Raw genomic sequence first — 24,549 nt, forward strand, 5'->3', positions numbered from 1 at the left:
TCACAAAAAGTTTCATTGTAATGTACTCCGTATTGACTGATGGGATTGGCTTTGATCATTTCTGAAACCTTCTTCAGTTTTAACTATTATAAATGAATGAGAATATATTTATTTTGCCAACTTTTATCTGTTTTTAAAATAAATAAACTCAAGCCAAGAGCATTGCCAAGATGATGATGAGAAGCTGTCTGAATTAATGCCTTGCCTACACTGGAGGAATTTGGCAAAAATTCTAATGGGACCTGCTTAAAGCAGATCTAGTTGAGACAGTGCTTAGAACGCTAGAGATCCATCTACATTAGGGTTCCCTACATTGCTAACATCAGTGGAGGCAAACTGGTTTTAGTAAAGGTGTGATGGGGGTGGGAGGGAAAGAGGGGCAATTTTTTTCTAATGCAGACATGACTTCAGTGTTTGAAGGGCCTGCTCCTGTTAATCAATGACAAAACTCTCATTGCCTTCAATGGAGTAAGAGTGGGCTCCAGTTTAGTAAACCAATAAGGCACCAATCTTGCAAACACTTAAGCATGTGCGCTTTACTTACTTGAAGTCAATGGGATTGTGCACTTGCTTAAGTGTTTGTAGGACTGGGTGCCAACTTTGTCACAGTGTTTCTTCTTCGATAGGATTTTTTTTTTAAAAGTGATGCCATTGTGCTCTGCACAGCAATTTCAAGCCCAGTAGTTTCCAGAGCCAAACAGGGACTCAAGTTTTATCTTTGGCAACCACCTACTGCACTATTTTCCTTTTTGTTTGCCGTCCCTGTCCTAGACAGGATATTATTCACATTTTCTGTGAAAACAACATTGAGAATTATTCCTTCCAATACTTGTTTTTAAATTAATAAATTTCAGTGCGTTAGCATCTATGTCTAAACTTCAAGAACACTCCTGCTTTTACTTTAAGAAAGCTCAGAAAAAATGCATATAATAGGCCCAGTCCTGCAGTGGGATTGGGTTTCCTGTATGAGAAAGGGCTGCAGGAATGGACCCAATAATTGCAATAGAAAATATAGCTATGACAATGCTAAGTGAATCCAGATTTTTTTATTGTAAATTCCATTTACAGCAATATTGTTTGCACACAAATTTTTAAATTCTCCTTTTAAATTATTGTAACAATAAAGATATATTTTTGCACTTTTGTGTTGTCTTCTTTTAAAAACAATAAATTTCTGCCTGAAGCACAACAGAACATAGATCCAAGACCTATTTTCCGTTCTGTTATCAACTAGAGACCATGCTGTGATCATGATGGTAGCAGAGGAAATGAACAGTTGCTTCAAACACTGCACTTGTCTATATTTATCTATCTTATCAACCTATCAGTATTTATAAAGTGCCATTTAGGCACTGAACAACGTTTAAAAATACATTGAGAAAACTGCTGTGGAGCAGTTAGTTCGGTTCTGTCCTTCCCTAGCTGTAATCTAGGCTACTGATTTGTGAACATTATTAGTTCTCTGTCTTACTCGTGGATCAATCATGAGTTGTAATAGTGAAAAGCATGTTTCACTCCTGGCTCTCAGAGAACTTTGTGCCAGATTCTGATATGCTTACTCACAATCAATAGCACTTTGCACCATAAGATTCCCAATTAATTCCAGCAGAACCACTTATAAAGCAGCATTCAGCGAAAGCAAAGTGATCAGAACTTGGCCATTTCTGAAGAATAAGCCTCCCAACACCTCCCAGAGGTAGGAAAATAGTAGACCGCCTATGTACAAGATGGATAAGTTAAGACCTTGGCCACACTACAAATACTTTGCCAGTATAGTTCTATTGGTATACTTGTACCAGCAGAGCTCCCTATTGCAGACACAGCTTACACAGACAGAAGGAGTTTTACCTGTCAATATAGTAACACCACCTCCCCAAATGACATTAACTATGCCAAAAGCAGCGCTCTTCTGTTGGCATGGCTACATCTACAGTGGGCATTTTGCCAGCATAGCTATGTTGGCTAGACGGTGAGTTTTTTCCACATCCCGATCACACAGCTATGCTGACAAACATTTGTAGTGTAGATCTGGCCAAAGGCAGAGAGATGCTGTTACTTCTAAATCACACAATAATGCAGAGTCAACCTAGAACAGGGAGTGACAACCTTTGGCACACAGCCTACAGGGTAAGCCCCCTGGCGGGTCGGGCCGGTTTGTTTACCTGCTGCGTCCGTGGGTTCGGCCGATTGCGGCTCCCACTGGCCACGGTTCGCTGCTCCAGGCCAATGGGGGCAGCGGGAATCGGCGTGGGCTGAGGGATGTGCTGAACCTGCTCTAATTTTTCAACATCCTTCTTGAAGTGTGGACCCCAGAAATGGACTCAGCATTTCAGGAGTGGTCACAGTAGTGCACAATAGAGAATACAACTTCCTTAAAGGTTTTTCATCAAACTTCCCAAAGTCAGTCACAGACACCAAATAAAGAGAGTTTTGTTCTCAAAGGAGAATCGTTAGAAAAGTTATGAACATGTATAAACAAATGTAACATCGTCTGCATCCTTAATTATAACTAAGGTTAAGATTTTGTCAGTTATTTTTAGTAAAAGTCATGGACAGGTTGCAGGCAATAATAATAAAAAAAAATGCATGGGAGCCGTGACTATCACTAAAAATAATGGGGAGAGGAGGGAAGGAAGAAATGACACCTGGAGCCCTATGGAGGGGACTGACAGCCTGAGCCCCACCACCACAGGGGCTGAGGCAGCTGCGGTTCAGAGGCTCCCAGCTCTGCCCCAGCCGTTGACAGCTGAAACCGAAGTCACGGAAATCCAGTAAAGTCATGGAATCCATGACCTCCGTGACTAAATCGTATCCTTAGTTATTACATCACCACTGGCAAATGCTACAATACATTGTCTATGCAAACTTTAAACAAATATGAACAAACGTTTCTTCAAACTTGAGAAAGGGGACATGTTTAGTCCGCTAGATCTGAAGCATACAGTATATTTACAGTCTGTTGCAGATGGAGAAAATACACAGATTTACATTGTTAAGCATATTATAGAAAAAAAAAAAGCCAATCTAGAAATTAGCTGCATGGATATTTATTAAATGAATTATGTTATACCTCACACATATCTTTGTTTTGAAGAAACACAGAAACAAGATTTACAGACAGCTCTATTACTTCTTCAGTTTCTTTTGGGCAGCCTTCTTCTTGACCATTTGTAACCTTTTCATAGCATTGAGCTGTGATTCCTGAGAAGTAGGGCCCTTTAGGGACAGTGACTGATTGCCAGAATCTGCACTTGATTTGCTGGTGCTGCTCCCGCTGTTACCTGTTGTGCTACTGCTTCCATTCCCACTATTCACCTGGCTGCTGCTGCCTGGGGCCGTGCTGCTAGGACTAGGAAGACCTACTTTGCTGACATTGTCACTGCTCACTGAACGACTCAGACCTATTTTCCCCAAGGTCAGAGGTGGAAGAGGTTTTAGTTGAACTGGGTTTGTGTTGTTGTTATTGGAAGCTATTTTTGACCCTAGTCCTGTTTTAGATGTTGTTAACCCTGACAAACCCACAGGTTTCTGGTTATTAGAGGAGGCTGCAGGTTTTCCGCTGGTACTCTGTGCTGTTGATCCCAGTTTGGTGGTTGATGGACCGGTGGAGGAGGTTTTGGCTGCAAAAGCCGCCCATCCAGTAAGGCCACTGGTTGCTGAAGAGGAAACACTGGTACCGGTTGAGTTCCCCGAAATTGCTGCTGTGGTCTAAAATCAATCAATCCTATATTAGTAATGTTTGAACACATAGCAGGAATGGTTATGATCAAACTTCAGTTTCATATTCTTTACACAAAAATATCTATTAGACAATATTCTGATATTTCATCCTGGATTATCTCAGTCAAAAGCAACACAGAGAAAGGAAAGGAGACAGGTGCAGAGCCTTTGTCTTCCCTGAAAATGAAGTTAGTATTATCATTTCTTTCCTTTTTCTAACCAGTGAACAGCATACCATATGGCACAATGATCCTTCACTAAACTCTATAAAAAGGCAGTCTATCTGAAGTAATTAAAAAGATCAACACTTGTGAAGTATAAATGAGAAAGGCAGTCCACTAGATTGTATGTGATTCTGTTACCCTGAGCTGCTTTTTAAGAAGATAACAGATGGTCTATCACACAATCAGACCGCAGGCAATGAAAATAATGCAGATACCAGAGTCTCTTGATCATTTTATAAAAACAGTATTTTCCCCCAGCCCTCCAGATTCCTGTCCGCCTGTACCTGCCATGCCCCCAACACATACACACTTAAACTATCCACAAAAGTTACTGGATTTGTTTCCATTTAGTGTTTCTGTTAATGCGCTACAATAAATAATACTCAGCACTTACATAGTGCTCTTCATCTTCAAATATACCTCTACCCCGATATAACGCTGTCCTCGGGAGCCAAAAAATCTTACCGCGTTATAGGTGAAACCGCGTTGTATTGAACTTGCTTTGATCCGCCGGAGTGCGCAGCCCCACCCCACAGGAGCACTGCTTTACCGCGTTATATCCGAATTCATGTTATATCGGGTCGCATTATATCGGGGTAGAGGTGTAGCTTTAAAACAGTAATTAATTTTCACAACACATTGTGAATAGTTAGCCTTTGTTTACATTTGAGGAAAACTGATACATGGATATTAAGTAATTCACCCAAAGTTATTCAGTGAGTGTGAGTTAAGGCTTAGGGGTTCTCTGCTCCAATCCTCTGCTCAAACCATATTTCCTCCCCCCCCCGCAGCACATCCATGAAGTTTCTAAATGTTGAGAATTATGACTGAAATTAGGCATTGATCCTGCAATTATTTATGCAAATAACTTTTCAGATGTATAAAGTTATTCACATGAATACTTGTTTGCATCATAGGCATCATATTATCCATATGGGCTCCCATACATGGAAAGCAGTTAAACATATGAATAACTTTCTGCACGTGAATAGTTCTTCTGATTTCAGCATGCTTCGGCTTGGTCTACACCTAATACTTACATCAGCACAACTATATTAACCAGGGTGTGAAAAAACCAACCCCCTATGGAAACAGTTATGCCAATAAAATCCCCCCATGTTGACGCGGCTATTCTGACAGAAGAATGCTTCTGTCGACATTGCCAACATCATTCGGAGAGGTAGTATTCGTACACCAGCAGAAAAACTTCTTCTGTCATTGTATGCTGCAACTACACTCGCTATGCTGGCGTAGCCATCCGTAAGGTAGACATTGTGACACTGGCAGACCAGGTGCCAGCTCATGCCAAGGCCACTGGGCCTTGCTGAATGCGACAAATGCCTAGCTGGAAACCAGTCTGGCTTGCCTGTGCGTTAGCATTGTTAAAATAGATATCAGAGTTACAAGAACGTGTTTAGACTTCATGAAATGCTTGTAGGATGCTGCATGTATTAATCTTAAAAATAACATCTGTATCCCATGTTATAAGATAATATTTAAGTGTTTGCTTTGGAACTATAAAAATGTTTGCTAAGACTGTAAACCCCACAGTCAACAAACAAGCATTACCAGGTATGAAATACTACAAGAGGTGTCATCTCCTCCCCCCAAAAAGAAGGCCTATAGACACCAGTCAAACTATTGTGGAGCATCAATGAACAAAAGACTTTGTTGATTGCTTCCCCCAACACCCACGAAGTGGGTACCCATACAAGCCTTCATCCCACTACAGCTTGAATGCTGGGGGAAGGGAATAAAAATCCCTGTTAAGGAGAAATTGTGATCACTATGCCGCTTGAAATTCAGAGAGGGCAAAATTTCTAAGCAAGAGCAAGAGATCCCCAAGCTGATTGGTTTGGATTAGCCCTAAAGGATAGATAGAGCTTGCATATTATAACAGCTACTATTATGTTTTGGAACCTAAGACTGTATCTCATTCGTGTGCGTATGTTTACCTACTTTAACCTTGTAAATAATTCTCGTTTCTTTTTCTTAGTTAATAAATCCTTAGTTTATTACAGGACTGACTGTTAGCACTGTCTTTGGTAAGAGATCTGAGGTGCCACTGACCTGGGGTAAGTGTCTGGTCCTTTGGGACTGGGAGTAACCTGAATATTGTTTCGACTTTTGGTGTAAAAGATCATCTATCACAAAGGTAGGCTTGCCTGGGTGGCAAGATAGATCAGACTGCCCAAGGGGACAGTCTGTGACTCCATGGTAAGGCTGTTATAGAGTTTGTGGAGTTCTCACTTGTTACTTGGCTGGTGAAATCTAACTATAGAACATACAATCAGTCTGAGGTTTTGTGCCCTGCTTCTTGACAGTCTGCTCTGAAGTTGGCACCCACGCTCGTGGGCCACTCCAGACAGCTTGACTGACACAGCCTTACAGTTTCACATGCACTTAAATGCTTTGTTGGACTGGGGTCATAGTTTATTGTTGCTGTGGCTTCTGGTTTATCTCCTTTTATCACCTCATGACAATCTTTAACACAGAAAAATAACCCAGAGAAGGAGAAACATGAGACAAGGTAGAAGAGGAAGGGATCTCACAAATTAGATCTTACAGAAGCAACAGGGCTTCTTCAGTATCATAAGAGAGGTCTTGCAATTGCAAATGTATGCATGTTACTTAAGAAAGGATGTGAATTGCTGTCCTTTCTATGAGCATGAAGATTTCTTACTTTTATAGAAATGCCATTTAAAAAAACAAACCAGAACAATTTACTTTTTTTCCTCCTTATAAAATAAAAAAGTCAAGAAATTGAAAATTCACTATGTTACAGCTCTACCGAATACAGATAAGGGCCTGTATTTTCATTTGGGGTTTTGATCACGTGAAAGAGCAAGGTGGCGTTCTGACAAAGGAAAAAAACAGCTGTACAAAATTTAAACAAGAACATTTCATATATGCAATAAAATAAAAGCACTTAGAGAGAGAGTTTAATGTACAGCACCTTGACTTCTGTCCTCTTGAATGCTAGGAAAGTTGTTGGGGTATCCAGCTTGAGCTTCATTTCAGGTTTCTTTACCAATGGATCTTTCACAGTTGGTGCTACTGAAACTACTGCAGGAGCTGGTTTCTGAGGTGGTTTCTGAGTCTTTTGAGCCTGCATAAATAATAATTAAACTCAAATTCGTTATGTTTCTGTACTAACGATGAAGATTTAATCAGAGTGACAATAGAAAACATGAATATTATGAGATCACAACATTAGCTATTAGAATACTATCTTAGATGAGACCTGGAAATTAAGCATTGAGAAAACAGGTCAGGTGGAAACCCAACTTAGATTTGTAGGGAGGTTTCCAGCTGACAGGTAGGTGGGATTGAGTCCCATACCATGGGAAGATACCAGCAACTGAGAGGCATGCTGGGTGGGACCATATATTTGAGTGGGCAAACAAAGGCGGGAGGAGGAGTCAGGAGTTAGGCCTGATGGAGGAGTGTACGGAACTGGAGGATGAAGGGACAGGGAAGGAAAATATTGGGAAAGGTTATGGTTTGAAACCAGCTTCTGGGAATCAGATTGCAGGGCTCTTTTCAGAGAAAGCAGGTAAGGTGGCAGCATTTTTGCTGAGGTAGCAAAAGGAAACTGTAGCCTGCAAAAGGAAAGCTGACGTATGGCAGTTTGACTGGGAGGTGAGTGAGACGCTCTGTACCTCGGGGGAACACACTATGCCCCCATGTTCATCTTTATAAAATGATTGTGTAGTATCCAATGCAAAGTTTGTCATGTTGGGTGTCTTTGGAAGGCTCATGATGCACTAAGCATGGTTGTTATAGTGATTTTATAGTAACTGTTACAGTAATGTTTTAGAAAGGTTATAAGTTATAATTTCATGTATATAGTTATGAGGCTGAAAATGTATTCTCATGGCTTAAACCAAGCCTAGGCAAAAACTCTCCAAGAGCAGAGAGGCAGTTCACACCTCATCAGGGCATGTATGGGACAAGCCCAGCCCAGCCTCACAGGAACAAAGGATACTGGCCTAGGAAACAACAAAAGGATTTGTTAGACTCTCAAGTGAGTCACCCCCCCTTCCTTTGATCAGTTTGGAACTGCGATGAGGTAATGCTCACCTGACTCTGAAAGGAGGGAGGCAAAGCCAAGAGGGAAGAAAGAACACGATAAAAGGGAGAGACGTTTGCCATGTGCTCTCTCTTCCACTTACATCTACAGACATCACCACCAAGTGACTGAAGCGGTGATCAAAGGGGAGAACCTGGTTGAAGAGCAACCAGCCAGCCTGTGGTGAGAAGCATCTAAGTTTGTAAGGGCACTGAAAGTGTTAAGATCAGCGTAGAATGCATTTTACTTTTATTTCATTTGACCAAATCTGACTTATGCTTTGACTTATAATCACTTAAAATTTATCTTTGTAGTTAATAAATCTGTTTGTTTATTCTATCTGCAGCAGTATGTTTGGTCTGAAGTGTGTCAGAAACTCCCCTGGGGATAATAATTTGGTACATATCAATTTCTTTGTTAAATTGATGAACTGATATAAACTTTCAGCATTCAGTGGGCATAACTGGACACTGTAAGACAGAGGTTCCTAGGGTAGTGTCTGGGACCAGAGATATTGGCTAGTGTCATTCGCTTGCACAATCCAAGGAGCAGCTTACATGCCAAAGGCCATGCGTGAACAGCCCAGGAGTGGGGGTTCTCACAGCAGAGCATGGTAAGGCTGGCAACCAAAGTCAAGGATTGGAGTGACCTAGCAGACTACCAGTCCAGATAACGCCAGAGAGGAATGTTACAGTGACCGTGAAATATTTATATCGATGGATGAGAATGGTCCTGCAGTGCAATTTACTGAGCACAAGTAAGCAGTCCTGAGTTCAAAGGACTGAAGATAATCAAAGTAGTAAAACGACTACTGAAATCAATTAACTTTCACTGGCTATAGCAAAAACATTTTAAATGAGATTTTCCTAATAGAAAGGTCATTTCAACAGGGAACATTTTGCCGAGTTATCACAAAGTAGTTTCAAAATTTAACAAAATTTCTTCTGTATAACGTCTCAGTTTTAAAAGGTCTCAAGATGAATGAGCTGATGATTAAAGTTATGTGCAAATAAAGATGTTTTCTTATTCCAGTAATAACTTACTTTTATGTTATTTTCAGCTTTTATAAATTGTTTCTAATACTGAAAGACACTTTTTACCAACAGATTTTGACTTGTTATGAAACTCAGAAGTCAACAGTCTGCTTACTAAAGAAATTAGTTAGACGCTATCAGATTTATTTCTTATTTTGGCTTGTGAATCTCTTCTGTGCTAATGCTTTTGTTTGCTTGTAACCTTTAAGCTAAATCCCCAAGAAAGCTATTTTGGGTGCTTGGTTTTTGGAATTGCTCTTTTAAAATCTAGCAAAAGCCTAAGTTCCAGATGTATTTTCTTTCTTTTTGTTTTTAATAAATTTTACCTTTTTTAAGAACAGGATTGGATTTTTAGTGTCCTAAAGGGTTTGTGCATGTTGTTTGATTAGGTGGTAGCCACAGCTAATTTCCTTTGTTTTCTTTCTCAGATCTTCCCCGGAGGGTGTGTGTGTGTGAAAGGGCTTGAGGGTACCCCCCAGGGAGGAACTCCCAAGTGCTCCTTCCTGGGTTCAAAGGGAGTTTTTTGCATTTGGGTGGTGACAGCATTTACCAAGGCCAGAGAGAAGCTGTAACCTTGGGAGTTACAAGCCTGGAGTGGCAAGTATTAATTTTTAAAATCCTTGCAGGTCCCCATTTCCTGCACGTGGAGTGACAGAGTGGGGATTTTAACCCTTTACAGGTAAACCAAGCAGAGAACAGACACTAAGAGGGATTTTACAGCTAACTGGCTGACTGGGTGTCCATAAGGGAGCTCCTTCAGTTGTCACACAGCCCAATTGCTGTCTCCAATTACTACTCATGTTAAACAAAAAGCTGACTCTTACCATTCTCTTCATCTGCCTGGTACAGCGGGCACAATACCACACGAGGCGAGGATCATTGACTTCTTTGTCTGTCACCTGAGGTTTATGACAATCCTGGTGGTAGAGATTATGGCACTCCTGACACTCTACTAACTGATTTCCAGAAGTAACTGTCATTTGCCTGCAGAACAAACAGTTGAGAACACGTTACTGATGAAAGCACTTTAAGGTTATCTAGTCTTAATCTTTGCAAGGCTTAATATAAAAAATTAGAAATATTCTTACGCTATGGATACACTTTCTATTCTTAGCAAAATGAAAAAGATCCTTTTTCTACTGTATGAGTTCTTCCTAACAACCATCTTTCAAACTTTTTGTTGCTTTGAAGTGGACTCTAAAGAAAAGCTCAGAATTTTAGATTATTATTATAAACACATCTACAAGTCACCTGTAAAGGAAAAAGTCATTTGGTTTGTTCCCTTATTATGTATAAAGCTCTGAAAAATGTCCTATTACTATTACTAGTACTATTACTATTACTATACCATCTGAATGCCTAGGGAACAATATTGTTGTAAGATGTTGAACTGTATTGCTCAACAACAAATAGAGTCTCAATGACAATCATTCTTATACTCCTGGGGGAATTCTGTGCCACTATGCCTGTGCAGAATCCATGTGCCATTCAGAATTTCCCTCTCCCCCCCGCCCAGAAAATACATTCTGCCAGAAAGGAGTTGCAATTACTCCTTTTGACCACCAAGGGCTGCTGTGGCACCAGAACAGAGAGCAGCCACCCCCAGGCTGGAGCAGCCCCAGCTGCAGATAGGGAAGAGAAAGAGGCTGCCTTCCTCACAGCAAACTGCCCATGGGGCCAGGTCAGGAGGCACAGAATATGGGGGGATGGACAGCATGGGGCACGTGGGGCTGCTGGGGTGTGTGTCACAGACTGGTGTTCCGAAGGGACAGTGTGGGGGACAGACTGGGGCGGGGGCTGAGTGGGAGTGGGGGTGGACAGGGGGCTGCAAGGACACATGGGGAGAGGGAAGTGGCTGAGTGGGGGTGCAGGGACACACAGGGATGGGGGGTATAGGGACATATGGGGATGGGGCAGATGTGCTTGACTGAATGAGAGAAGCTAGGGATCAGCATGGCAGAGGCTCCCTAACAATCCTTCCCCCCATCCAAAATCTGTTCCATACTTCTCCCACTCACACTCAATAACCCTCCAAGTTTACACCCAGGCTCCTTCCCAGCAATTACTTCCCTCTCGCTGAGCTCCTCTGTTATCCTTGACTCCCCTCCTTCTCAGGGAAGTGGGAAATATGTTTCTGTACTGTAGTTTCAATGAATTATTACTCAGAGTTATGTATTAATATGCCTCGTAAGGAATCTATTTGTCAAAAAACATTTCCTTTTTTGTTGTCTGTATTGTTACAGACATAGTTGCTGACAGGTATTTTAAAATAAATTACCAAAATAATTGAAACTGGTGTGATTATACTGTGCTATTTTGACAAGTAAAATATGCAGAATTTTAAAATATTGTGTGTGGAATTTTAATTTTTTTGGCACAGAATTCCCCCAGGACTAATTCTTTCAGTTAAAGGAGTCAAAAAAACCAGGATGCAAGTAGTACACTATTTTGTGGAACTTTTAGTAACCATCCTTCGCTCCGCATCAGACAGACAGACATTAGAAACATAAGATAATGCCAACATCATGGAGAGATGGAACAGAAAGGATTAGCTATGCAGTTCTGCTTTGAAACAAATATGTAAGCTGGTGATGAGGACTTAGTTTTGTGTGGGCCTCTGCTGAAAAGAATCACATTGTATAAGTGACAAATTAGTGACGTACATAAGACTGGAAGTATGTCTGTGAAATAGTCAAATTGCATTTTCCTAATGATTTCTTCTTTCAGATGACAAATCAGGCTATTTAATTGCTAAGCTGCTTTTGCTCATCTCCCTGAGGAGCAGGTACCTAGGTAACCATGGAAACTCTATTTGTGGATGGGTGGGGAAAGGTAGTACCTTTTTTCTTTATATAACAAGGAAATGAAATCAGAAGATGTTGTCGATATAGCTGTAAGAACAATTTCTGAAAAATATCTATTTCTTTTTTAACTAGGCTATTTAAAAAACAAAGAAAGAAATGTTTCAGAAATTCTGGGGCACATTATTTATATTCAGGATATTTCAGAAGCCATTTGATTCTTGAAAAATAGATTGGGTCCGAACAAAGCATCTCTGTTTCAACTGCATGTGACAAGGGAACAGACTAATCTCCATATTTTAAAACTATAAAGGACAATTTTGGACGGATTACAAAAAAAACAAACTTTTCATGCCAAGAAAAGTCAAAGCCTGTCTTACTTTAAGCTAGTCTTTAAATCAAGAGACAGCCTGAATGGTTTTGTATCTTTTAAAAATGGAGACAAAATTAATGTATTCATTACAGTTTAGAAGGCTATTCTTGAAAAAAGAATGCGGATTCTTCCTAAATGCTCTTTCTTTGACAGGACTTCAATGTCACCTGCAAGTCACACACAACATTTTCCCTTGTAATATTTTTGCTTTTGATTCTTTAAGGTTCCCATAACTAGTGACTTGTGTTTTTTCCTTAAACATCTGTAGGCGGAAGGGAGGGCCAGGCATTAGAGCCGGGGGAGGAAGGGGGGCAAACTTTTTGGCCCGAGGGCCACATCTGGGTATGGAAATTATGGCGGGCCATGAATGCTCACGAAATTGGGGGTTGGAGTGCAGGAGGGTGTGAGGGCTCCGGCTGGGAGTGCGGGCTCTGGGGTGGGGCTGGGGATGTGGAGTTGGGGACGCTGGAGGGCCGGATGTGGCTCCCGGGCCATAGTTTGCCCACCTCTGCGTTAGAAGGAGGGGATTTTGTACTTCCCTCCCATACTGACATTAAAAAAAAAAAAAACAGAAAAGAAAAGAAAATGGGGGTCACTCTAGAACTGCTACTTGCATTCCTCTAATTTGCAAAGCTGCACTCAGATCTCACTCTACAATAGTGCGAAAAGTGAATAAGCAGTCTCACTGTTAGTGCACGTTTCAGGGAGTTAGAACACTTCCATTCTAATGCTGGCTCTGCAGTGACTTGCTATGTGACATTGAGCAAGTCACTTCATTTCTCTGCATTTCAGATTCCCTATGTGTAAAATGGAAACAACACAGATAGCAGTACAGATAAACGGGCAAATGACTCTTTTTTTGTTCTGTGTTTGTACACTTCCTCACACAACAGGGTCCTTGCCAGGACTGGGGTTCCTCAGTGCTACTGCAATGCAAATGAGTTATAATAATAATAATAATATTTGGGCTCTCCTTTTCTTCTTAATGCAGTTTAGCTAAGTGTTTCACATTTGGATATGAAGTTTTCATTAGCAGTTAGCCAAATATTATGAAGTTTCACTTTCAAAACACTAAGTATTTGCTTTACTTTACAGAAGAATTCAATACCTTATTGTTAAAATGTTGTGTTTAACATTGACACTTTTTTGTAGATTTAAAAAGAGTCTAAACCATATTTGTTTACAGTATTCAATATTTCTGCTCAGATTAAACAAAAAAGCACCAATGTTGAAGCAGGAGTTAATACTGGAAATCCCAATCCTAACTGAAGCCTCACTCAGTAAGCCTTAATGAAAAGAAAAAAAAAAACTTTCTAATTCAAGGCTATAGCAGGACACAAGCATTAGTGTCCTTGAGTAGTACTGTGGAAGCAAGGACACGTAAATAAAATATTTGACAGAGTAAGAACGCTTCTTACATAGTTGTAATAAATCTAATAAACAGCATCTTATCTGCTGTCTTAAAATGTGGTTGGGATGTTGTGCACAGGCCTGTATTCTAAGTTGCCCCAGGTAACAAAAGTTCAACTCTGACTATTAAATACAATTTTTATAAAGGTAAGCAAAAGTTGAAGATAGAAAGACTGGTCCAAACTGTATTGTTTCAGTTAGAAGAACTAGGATAAAGTTGTGACAAATATGGCAGCTTCCTACAATTTTCTTGAAAAATCTTATTGAATTCAGTTTAAGTATCTTTGGAGTCCATTGTACTAAATGTAAAGTTTAAGTGTTAATTGGATTTCTTGGGAAATACCTAGAGGAAAGAATGTAAATTCCCCATTTCTAGTTATGCAAAAAACCTGATTTTTGAAGTTATGCCCTGAGCAGAGGGCCTCTGTCTGCCAATTATCCGTGCCCAGAGACTGGTGACCAAAGGCCAAGGCTATGGCTACTCTAGAGTTTGCAGCTGTGTCACTGTAGCGCTGCTAGTGCAGTAGCCCTAAGCCAACAAGAGAGACCTCTCCTGCTGACATAGCGCTGTCCACACTGGTGCTTAGGTCAGCGTAACTTACATTGCTCAGAGGGGTGGCTTATTCACACCCCGAGTGACATAACTTATATCGACATAAGGTGTAGTGTGTACATAGCCTGAGCTGTATAAAGAAACAGCTAAAATGGCCAGACTTTGTTCTGGTTCTGAATCTGAGACAATTATAGACTTGTAACTATGGTGAAACCCAGTTGTGGGTTTTGAAGGACTGACACCACTGCCTGAGGTTGGATTCGGGGGTGACTTCTAGTTAGCTCTTTAGCATGCATGTGGGTTCTTTTATTGTTTTAATGCTTTCACCTTAAGAATAATGTGCTTGTTTAGAAAGAGCTGTGTGGTAACTTATAATCGCTGGCAATTACACTGGGCATAGCCTCCGCAGAGAGAGTTAAGTGCAGCTGGTGGCCTTTTAGGTAGTCTGGCTTGCTGAGGCTATCACAAATAAATAAGGGAACTACAGTTTCTGCCAAAGAGAGATTCATAGATTCTAGGACTGGAAGGGACCTCGAGAGGTCATCAAGTCCAATCCCCTGCCCTCCTGGCAGGACCAAATACTGTCTAGACCAGTGGTTCCCAAACTTTAACAACCTGTGAACCCTTTTCACTAAAATGTCAAGTCTCGTGAACCCCCTCCTAAAAATGAATATTTCCAGGGATTTTCTCCTTTACCCGAGTATAAATTATAAAAGCAGTGATCTTGGAAATATAAAATTTGTTTTTATGACATGCTTATTACAAACTATTTATTAGTAAACATTACAGTATTTTTATTAGAATCAAACGAAATGCAGAGACAACATTTCTCAATACTTTAAATGACTGCTTCTTGGAGCAGCTAGTACAGGAACCCACAAGGGGAGAGGCAACTCTCGATTTAGTCCTGAGTGGAGCGCAGGATCTGATCCAAGAGTAACTATAACAGGACCGCTTGGAAATAGTGACCATAATATAATAACATTTAACATTCCTGTGGTGGGAAGAACACCTCAACAGCCCAATACTATGGTATTTAATTTCAGAAAGGGGAACTATGCAAAAATGAGGAGGTTAGTTAAACAAAAATTAAAAGGTACAGTGACTAGAGTGAAATCCTTGCAAGCTGCATGGACACTTTTCAAAGACACCATAATAGAGGCTCAACTTAAATGTATACCCCAAATTAAAAAACACAGTAAAAGAACTAAAAAAGAGCCATCGTGGCTTAACAACCATGTAAAAGAAGCAGTGAGAGATAAAAAGGCATCTTTTAAAAAGTGGAAGTCAAATCCTAGTGAGGTAAATAGAAAGGAGCATAAACACTGCCAAATTAAGTATAAAAATGCAATAAGAAAAGCCAAAAAGGAGTTTGAAGAACAGGTAGCCAAAAACTCAAAAGGTAATAACAAAATGTTTTTTAAGTACATCAGAAGCAGGAAGCCTGCTAAACAACCAGTGAGGCCCCTGGACGATCGAGATACAAAAGGCGCACTTAAAGACGATAAAGTCATTGCGGAGAAACTAAATTAATTCTTTGCTTCAGTCTTCACGGCTGAGGATGTTAGGGAGATTCCCAAATCTGAGCTGGCTGTTGTAGGTGACAAATCTGAGGACTTGTCACAGATTGAAGTGTCACTAGAGGAGGTTTTAGAATTAATTGAGAAACTTAACTGTAACAAGTCACCGGGACCAGATGGCATTCACCCAAGAGTTCTGAAAGAACTCAAATGTGAAATTGTGGAACTATTAACTAGGGTTTGTAACCTGTCCGTTAAATCGGCTTCTGTACCCAATGACTGGAAGATAGCTAATTTAATGCCAATATTTAAAAAGGGCTCTAGAGGTGATCCCGGCAATTACAGACGGGTAAGTCTAACGTCAGTACTGGGCAAATTAGTTGAAACAATAGTAAAGAATAAAATTGTCAGACACATAGAAGAACAGAAATTGTTGGGCAAAAGTCAACATGGTTTTTGTAAAGGGAAATCATGCCTTACTAATCTATTAGAGTTCTTTGAAGAGGTCAACAAACATGTGTCTGTACTGTGTACAGATGTGGTCCCCTCATCTCAAAAAAGATCTACTGGCATTAGAAAAGATTCAGAAAAGGGCAACTAAAATGATTAGGGGTTGGGAACGGGTCCCATGTGAGGAGAGATTAAAGAGGCTAGGACTTTTCAGCTTGGAAAAGAGGAGACTAAGGGGGGATATGATTGAGGTATATAAAATCATGAGTGGTGTGGAGAAAGTGAATAAGGAAAAGTTATTTACTTGTTCCCATAATACAAGAACTAGGGGCCACCAAATGAAATTAATGGGCAGCAGGTTTAAAACAAATAAAAGGAAGTTCTTCTTCACACAGCACACCGTCAACCTGTTGAACTCCTTGCCTGAGGAAGTTGTGAAGGCTAGGACTATAACAGGGTTTAAAAGAGAACTGGATAAATTCATGGCAGCTAAGTCCATTAATGGCTATTAGCCAGGATGGGTAAGAAATGGTGTCCCTAGCCTCTGTTTGTCAGAGGGTGGAGATGGATGGCAGGAGAGAGATCACTTGATCATTACCTGTTAGGTTCACTCCCTCTGGGGCACCTGGCATTGGCCACTGTCGGTAGACAGGATACTGGGCTGGATGGACCTTTGGTCTGACCCAGTATGGCCATTCTTATGTTCTTATGTATTACATTATGAAAACAGCAACACTCTTCCAAGATCTCACTTTTGTAGCTTGTATCATTTTGAATAAGCCTGTTATAAGACAAGGCTCCTATGTTTCATCAAGGAGTATCAGATGTGAAACAGCATGAAGGTATTTAAGAAGCCAATCCAAAGAGTTCCTCCTACACAAGCATTTGGGGCTTGAGCAGTCCAGACAAACAACGCACGTTACAACAAAACTTAAACTTGTTCTTCATAATAATTTTAAAAGCAAGATTAGCTGCCTATTTAATTTTAAGAACAGCAAAAAATATCCACCTCCCTTTCCATTCCTTATAAGGAGTCTTGAAGTTTAAATCTCCTCAGTGTGATAGATCTGCTTAGCTCTTGGAAGTCCAGGGGCTCCAGGCTGCTGGCCCTGTGCTCCCTAGCAATGTGTGCCATTAGGAGTCTTTTCCCGGGAACCCCCTGTAAAATTTCGTTAACCCCCAGGGGTTCACGAACCCCAGTTTGGGAACCACTAGTCTAGACCATCCCTGATAGACATTTATCTAACCTACTCTTAAATATCTCCAGAGATGGAGATTCCACAACCTCCCTAGACAATTTATTCCAGCGCTTAACCACTCTGACAGTTAGGAACTTTTTCCTAATGTCCAACCTAGACCTCCCTTGCTGCAGGGAGTTCCATCTTTTGCAACAGAGCTATAAACCCGTAACCAAAAAGGCTAGCTAAAAGCAATGCCTTAACAAGCCTGACAATGGTAAAAGTTTGCCAAGTCATGGAGTGGCTAAAAAAACATATGCTGGGCTTGTGCTTCTCCAGCAGCAAGACTGCAAGTGAAAATCAGCTCCACAGACAAAAGCTGCATTTTCTTTCTTGGCTGTTCTTTTACCTCTTCTTTTGTGCATGTTTTTTGTCTTAAAAGAAACCGGATCTGACTTCAAGGACAACAGCAGCAGTAACATCTCAAGACCATCTAAACTCAAAACCTTTTCCCCTCAAAAGGACAGTTAATACCATTGTTAATACTATCTAAAAAGTCTGTCAAATAGGGGTAAAAGACTCTATTCAGCTAAAAGGGAATAAAGTAAATTGTTAAAATGAAAGCTTTACTTAATACTTGGCATTTCAAATGCTTTAACTGTTTTTCCTTCTTTTTCTGTGTCTTTAATAAAAGATTAAAAAGACTTTCTCCCATTTATAACAATCATCATAAAAGTCTGCAATAACTTGACACAAAAATTCAAACCACAATTAACTGTTTGAAGTTGTAACTGCAACAACTTATCCATTGTTGGACCCGAGATACTCCTTAATTAACACAGCAAGAGCCTGAAAAGTGACTGAATAAGTAAGTAAATAAATAAGATACATTTATTCATACATCTTATTCAACAACTTTGATCCGTGTGTGTGTATTCACAAAATACGTGCTTGCTACTTTTTCCTTCTACTAGCCCTGCAAAGCTTGTACGTCACCAACAGAATTGTCACTTAAGTTACAATTTCAAAGTCATTATTAGTAGTGAAGATGCATAAGTCAGACAAACCCATCTTGACTCATGAATTCCAAGATAAATTTTCAGGGCTGGCCATTCAAAAAAATAAAACAAAAACAAACCATTTTTACTTGTAAACCAATTGAAAATCATTTTGGAACCATGGAAAAACAAACATAGAATGTTATCAATGTCACTTTTAAAACACACTTCAGAATAGAGCCTAACTTGAAGCGCACTGCTCATAGGTAGTGATTATCTGTAAAGTTTGGCTGCCAATATTTAAAATGAATACTTGTTGTGCTATATTTATATACTGGCTACTTAAGATGTTCAATGATTCTCCCGCTCCACCCAAGATGTACAGAAGTCTTATCATTAGCAAAACATTGTTATGGTAAATAATTCCTCCAAAGACTTGATATTTGTCTTACTGTGACTTAGAAATTTTTCTTCTTAAAGGCCTCACATTTCAGGAAAACATCTGTATTCAGGAAGCCACTTAAGCATATGATTAATTTGAGGTATGTGCTTAAGTCCCATTGAAGTGCTTTCTACAATCAGGTCTAAGATTATTTATAAAATAAAAAAAAACTCTGGTTTAATTTGATATGGAGATACTGAGAGACGACAAATATAGAACTAATTTGTTATTTTCATAGAAGAACTCATTAGAAGAAGTGTGTGTGTCTGACAAAGCATGAGTCACTTACCGGCAAACAACGCAGGCTAAACCCATTTCCATGGCAAAATCATCAGCACTGGTTTCATCAAAACTAGACAGATCAGGCATGGATAAATCCTTGCTAGTCTGGACTGTGATAGGGGATGAACGAGTCTCTTGCTTCTCTAGCCTGGGTTTCTTTGGAACATCAACTCCTTCACCAATTTCCACTTTCATCTATTAAACACCACACACAGAGATGGTGAAAATGTGAAAAGTTAGTGGTTAGTTGTTATCTAAACAACTAACTGGCATAATTAATTTACAAATACAAGTAGGTAAATTATGCGCTGTGGATCTGCACAATACATCTGGCATGCTTTCCTAGAGATAGAAATACATGCCCACCAAAACATTTGCGAACTAAAAGCATAGAAAAGTCATCAGTTGTACAACTTACAATGATTTGTAAAAGATTCAGTGGTCTTATATATATATCAATAAAAATATGTTTATATATATATAAAAAACATATTTTTATTGATTCTTCTCCTCCCAACAAAAAGTAGTATAAAGACATTTGGGAAAAGTTATGATAAATCCTCTGTTGTACTGTCGGGTCTGTGCTAACTTATGATCCTATGGAGCGAGAGGGACATGCTGCAGATACAACTACAATGAGTCAGAATAGCCAAGTTCTGCAAGAACAATTTGGTTTTGGATGAATAATAATTTTAAATTCAAGCACAAAAGGAGCTCTTTTAGTCCACTGTTATTTCACTATTAGAACCAAAATTGGGCTTACTTTATCAGCAGTCCTCTTCTCTGTTTCTTTTTTCACCTTTTCTGTTGCGATGGGCTTGCCATTATTGTTGCCTGAAGGCAGACTGGACGAAGCTTTAGGCTCCTGCTTACTGGAAATTGGCTTGGTAATAGACACTTTGGGTTGCTCTACTTCCTAAAAAAATGAAAAAAATGCTGATACACATAACACATAACAGACTTGCTACTTGGCAACTGCTTAGGTCACAAATCTAGGTAAGCATCATATTTTCTATACACTCATTTAAAAAATGGCACAACATTGTATAACCAGTCGTATAACAAGTGTTTCCATTTTTTTTTTAAATCTTCTCAGAGGTAAATATTACTGGGCTCTAGAACAACATTAACCAATCAAATCACATATGTGAATAAGTGTACCTTGGCCCTCTGGAGTGAATTCTACCCCACCTCCATCTCCTCTTACTAGTCACCATTTCAGAGAGAAGTTTGTTTATTTTTCTGGATCCCTATTTTTCTGGATCTTCCCTTTGGAACGTTAATATCAAAGGTAAAACTTTCATACTTCCAAAATTCATAGCCACAATGAGCAGATATTTTCAGATAGTTCTGATGACAAAATTCAATTTACGTAACCATATATAAATTGGCTTCTGGTGTCAGTGAAAATCAATATCTCATTCCTTCTGGGAGGAAAATATTGACCTTTGCTTAATCTTGGTCAATATTTATCTCTTGGGTCAATAAATCTTGATATGCATCTCAACACAAGTCAATAACTGCTTATTTGTGTCAGTGATGGATAATAATCAGGTCAATTTTGAACATAAGTGATTAAATTAGTCCCCAAAGCCAAAGCAATGTGTGAAAATCAGAGACTGAACGAGGTGCCATGACTGAAATTTCAGTTCCTTTGGGAACAAGAAACCACAACTGGGCACTTAATACAGGTTATCCACTTGGCAGTGGAAAACAGTAGGTTATTGGTGGGGTCCCTTTAATATAATATTCTCCATCTTAAATAGTATTTAGTACTTGTTTGCTTAATGCACTACTTGAAGAAGCTCAGACACTACAGTGATGAGCATGACATAAGAACCTATACAGAATAGAACATGACACACAATTTTTTTTCATTTGTCATGTGCGCTAGTTGTTTTGGTTCTGCAAATCATTTTGACTTTAAAACCTGTCCCTCAACTTTTTTTTTCTTCTTGCCGCATACAAATTAATCAACAGAATGTACAGAAAACTGATGAGGTTTTACCATTATCTGGCTACACTTCTTAAGATTTACACTCATCAACAATAATTAACCTGCATTTTTATGAGCTTTTAGTTCTAATTTTTGATTCAGGATGGATGAGCAACATGGTACAGAAGTAATAGACACACCATCACCAAAGCCAGGATAAAAGTATTCAGAAAGCACCATGTTACAAAGAGCCCCTCCCACCCTAACAGGGAACAGCTTTCTTCCAAGACCAGACACTGTGCCACTGAAGTCAATATGAATTTTTCCTCTAACTTCAATGGCACCAGAATCAAATGCATAAAGGTCAGTGATCAAGTAATAACATAGCTACTCCGCAAGTCTGTTTTCTCCCCCTTTCTGACTCTCATAGTTCTTCAGCTATAAAACTTGAAACAGGAATAGCTGGAGCTTTAATACTGCATATAAAAATGACCTACGTGTTCTATTCATGTGAATACCTTTTGTGAAGGACGATAGCTTGAATCAATTCCTCTGGCCAAAGACTCATCAAGCAGAGCTTTTAGCTTTTCAGCAGAATCCTTACTCTTTGAATGCAGGAAGCCCAGGGCTTTCAAAAAGATGGGATCAAGTTCCAGGTTCACTGTAGCAGCCATAGTAGCTTCTTTGAAAGGAAATGAAAAAGAAGACATTGAACTTTATTCATATGGAGTACAACTCAAATAACACAACAGCTAATAATCTTAAAGACAACTCTTTTCAGGTACAAGAAATGGACACATTATTTATTATATCAGTATAGACATAGATATGAATTTAAAAAACAAAACGGATAAACAAAGCCACAAAAGCCAACTACCTTCCACCTCCATTAGGAGACAATGAATTCACTGCCTTCTAGAAAGACAGAGAAGCAGCATCTTATCCCACAGCTGAAGTAATGTCAGATTCTGAATTTGGCAACCCCAAAGTCAGAAAATCAAATGTATTGTATTTATGAGAATGCAACCCGTATTTCAGAATATCGTTATTCAGAACATAAGCAAAATTCAAGTGCAATAAATTAAAAGTGAGTGACAGCTTCAAGAAAAGAAATTAATAGGTTGTAGATTTCCTCCTTATATAATAAAATACTAAACTTTCATTGCACGCACACTGCCTTTCATCTGGTTGCTCACTAACACCAACGTATATTTAGAAAAACAATTTTCTTTGGAGACACAATTTCACTTTTTGAACTTTTCAGAACAATAGCTTCTCATTATAACACCTAGAACAGTTACTTCACAATTTTTGGTTTAAAAAAAATGATAAAATCTAGATGTCAATTGCTTAATTTTAACTGACAAAGCAAGGAAATTAAGTATCCAGGCTATTATTTGTCCAAGTCCCTTTGTGATTATTGATTACATTTGATGACACGTAAAAATTATCTAGGGTATGAGATGCCACAATATACAATGAGGTGAAGTGAGGGAAAGGGACAGAATTAATCTAAAAACATCTTTTCTTGATAGCAGCAATTTTTTTCCACATCTGAGTTTTTCTGCTCAGTTAAGCTACATAACTAATTCTTTCTACCTAGATAAGCAAAGAGCTGTCAGTATCAGCAACATAAATTCCAGGAAAGGGCAATTACATAAGAGATCTTCCTTACAAAAGAAGAAATTCTCCCAAATCAGCAATATATCTTTATTATTTCAGTTTAAGGAAAGCTACCGCAAATAAAGGCTTCCGGTCTCTTCTAAAAAGCGTGAGATGTAAGTATTCTTAATCCCTTTTATCATCATCCCACATTTATTGGGATTTCTTATTTCCAACCCTATAATTTAGAAAACTCTTTTAAAAAAGAGTGTTCATGCCACTCCCCTAAAAAGTACAGCTTGGACATGTACTCTGGTTCCAGCTTGCAGAGCCTTGCCTGACTGAATTCTTCTTGATGTTAAGCACAGTGAAAATAGTGAACTTTAACCTCTCTGGACAATCCACCAGCAGTGGCAAGCTGCTCCATCATTGCTTGCCTGGAAGTCTCCAGGAGTCTTTATCTCATGCTGGGCTTTCACAAGACACCAGAGAATCACTCTACCAAGATCATCAAGGAGTTCAGCATATAATAGACTTCATAAGGATTTTATCAATGGACCCAGCAGAGAGCTAAGAATTCTATTCAGAACCTTTTCTCTATTCCTTAATCATTGCTTCTTGTCAAATCATATCTCAGTGGCCACAGAACTTCTACTAGTATCTCCAAAACACCAGTAACTCTGGTTTGTACTGATCAAGCAAAGACTACAGTGTAAGCCCATCTCAGGGCAACTCAGTTTCCCTTTGATGTATATAAAAATGGAATTTAATGTACATGGAAAGTGGTTATCCTTCTCTCTCATACATCCACCTATGGTAACTGCTCAGGCCACTCTTGTGATCTGTGGGCTGTATTACCTGCTCTTTTTCTTTGTTCAGTATTTACGGTCTGCGTTTCAGTAGCATAGAATGTATCTCTAGGTCTCTGTTAAATCCCCAAAGATATGAAGTATGTGGGATGACAGAACCCTTATCACAGACATTGAAATAATGCACTGCTTGAGGAACTTGAAGTTCCTTTCTTGTGAGTTTTCCTGTTTACAAGGCTCCATATAACATATTGACATAATCAGAACAGATATTAGTAACCAGCAAAACTCAGGATGTGATTTCTTGAATTAAAAGAACTCTGAGAAAATGACTATAAGCAATGTTGAGTCCAATAGCACAAGGACAATTTTGTTTTCTAACAGGTAACAGTTCGTAGATCTAATTCTAACTTCAGCTTTTAAGAACTCTACTGTCAAGGAATTGTTTAAAAAAAGAGCACTGTTTGTGTTCAATCCTTTGATCTGCATACCATGGCTTTCTATCTCTCTTCTGACCTCCAGGTTAATATCATAATAATGCTGCATACCAGTACTGTCATAGTTAAGAATTTGTCTCTCTCTACTATAATCTCTCATTTTCAGGGGGTTTATAAGGCTATTTAAAATATGCAGCAGGCTGAAACTTGGCACACAAGGGCTCAGCATGGAAATGAATTTTCAATTTAAAAAGATCTATTTTGTTGCTTTGTAAGATAAAGAAAGTGGGAAAATTTATTTAGCAGAGTGAGATGCTCATATGCTAACTTAAAAATGGACTTGATCTGCAAAAATAAGGTTGATGATCTGCTCTCCTTACATGCACGGGTCTCTTACTGGAACACAACAAAAAAGGAAGTTTTATACTGGCCCATTGTCTGTCTGATCCAGCATCTTGCCATTTACAGTGGCCAGTACTACAAACATTACAGTAATGAAAGGAAGGACGATCCAGTGGTTAGGTCACTAGACTGGGGCTTGGCAGACTGGGGTTCAATTTCCCCCCCATCACAGTCTGCCTTGAGCCAATCACTTAGTCACTCTGTGCCTCAGTTCCCTATCTGTACAATGGGGATAACAATATTTCCATACTGCACAGTTATGAGGAGAAATAAAGTCAGTGAAGCACTCAAATACTATGGTAATGG

General features: G+C 39.3%; 1 protein-coding gene across 1 annotated transcript; it reads right to left on the reverse strand.

The window, feature by feature from the left end:
• Positions 1–1,026: 1,026 nt before the first annotated feature.
• Positions 1,027–21,702, reverse strand: INTS12 (integrator complex subunit 12). Its single transcript, XM_034770900.1, has 6 exons — positions 21,512–21,702; positions 19,821–19,973; positions 19,065–19,252; positions 9,875–10,034; positions 6,901–7,053; positions 1,027–3,708 (listed from the first exon to the last, which is right to left on the reverse strand). Exons 1-6 carry the CDS (start codon positions 21,665–21,667, stop codon positions 3,127–3,129), a joined length of 1,392 nt encoding a protein of 463 aa, XP_034626791.1. The 5' UTR covers positions 21,668–21,702; the 3' UTR covers positions 1,027–3,126.
• Positions 21,703–24,549: the final 2,847 nt, after the last annotated feature.

Source organism: Trachemys scripta, chromosome 5 (assembly GCF_013100865.1).
Source record: "Trachemys scripta elegans isolate TJP31775 chromosome 5, CAS_Tse_1.0, whole genome shotgun sequence".
NCBI classification, from domain to species: Eukaryota; Metazoa; Chordata; order Testudines; family Emydidae; genus Trachemys; species Trachemys scripta.

Bases quoted from the DNA above. Each gene is read 5' to 3' on its own strand.
- INTS12 (XM_034770900.1), bottom strand. From the start codon at position 21,667: ATGGCTGCTACAGTGAACCTGGAACTTGATCCCATCTTTTTGAAAGCC. The intron at 10,035-19,064 runs GTAAGTGACTCA...TTTGTTCTGCAG, and splicing joins TTAGCCTGCGTTGTTTGCCG to GCAAATGACAGTTACTTCTG. The intron at 3,709-6,900 runs GTGCTGTACATT...GATTGATTTTAG, and splicing joins TCAAGAGGACAGAAGTCAAG to ACCACAGCAGCAATTTCGGG.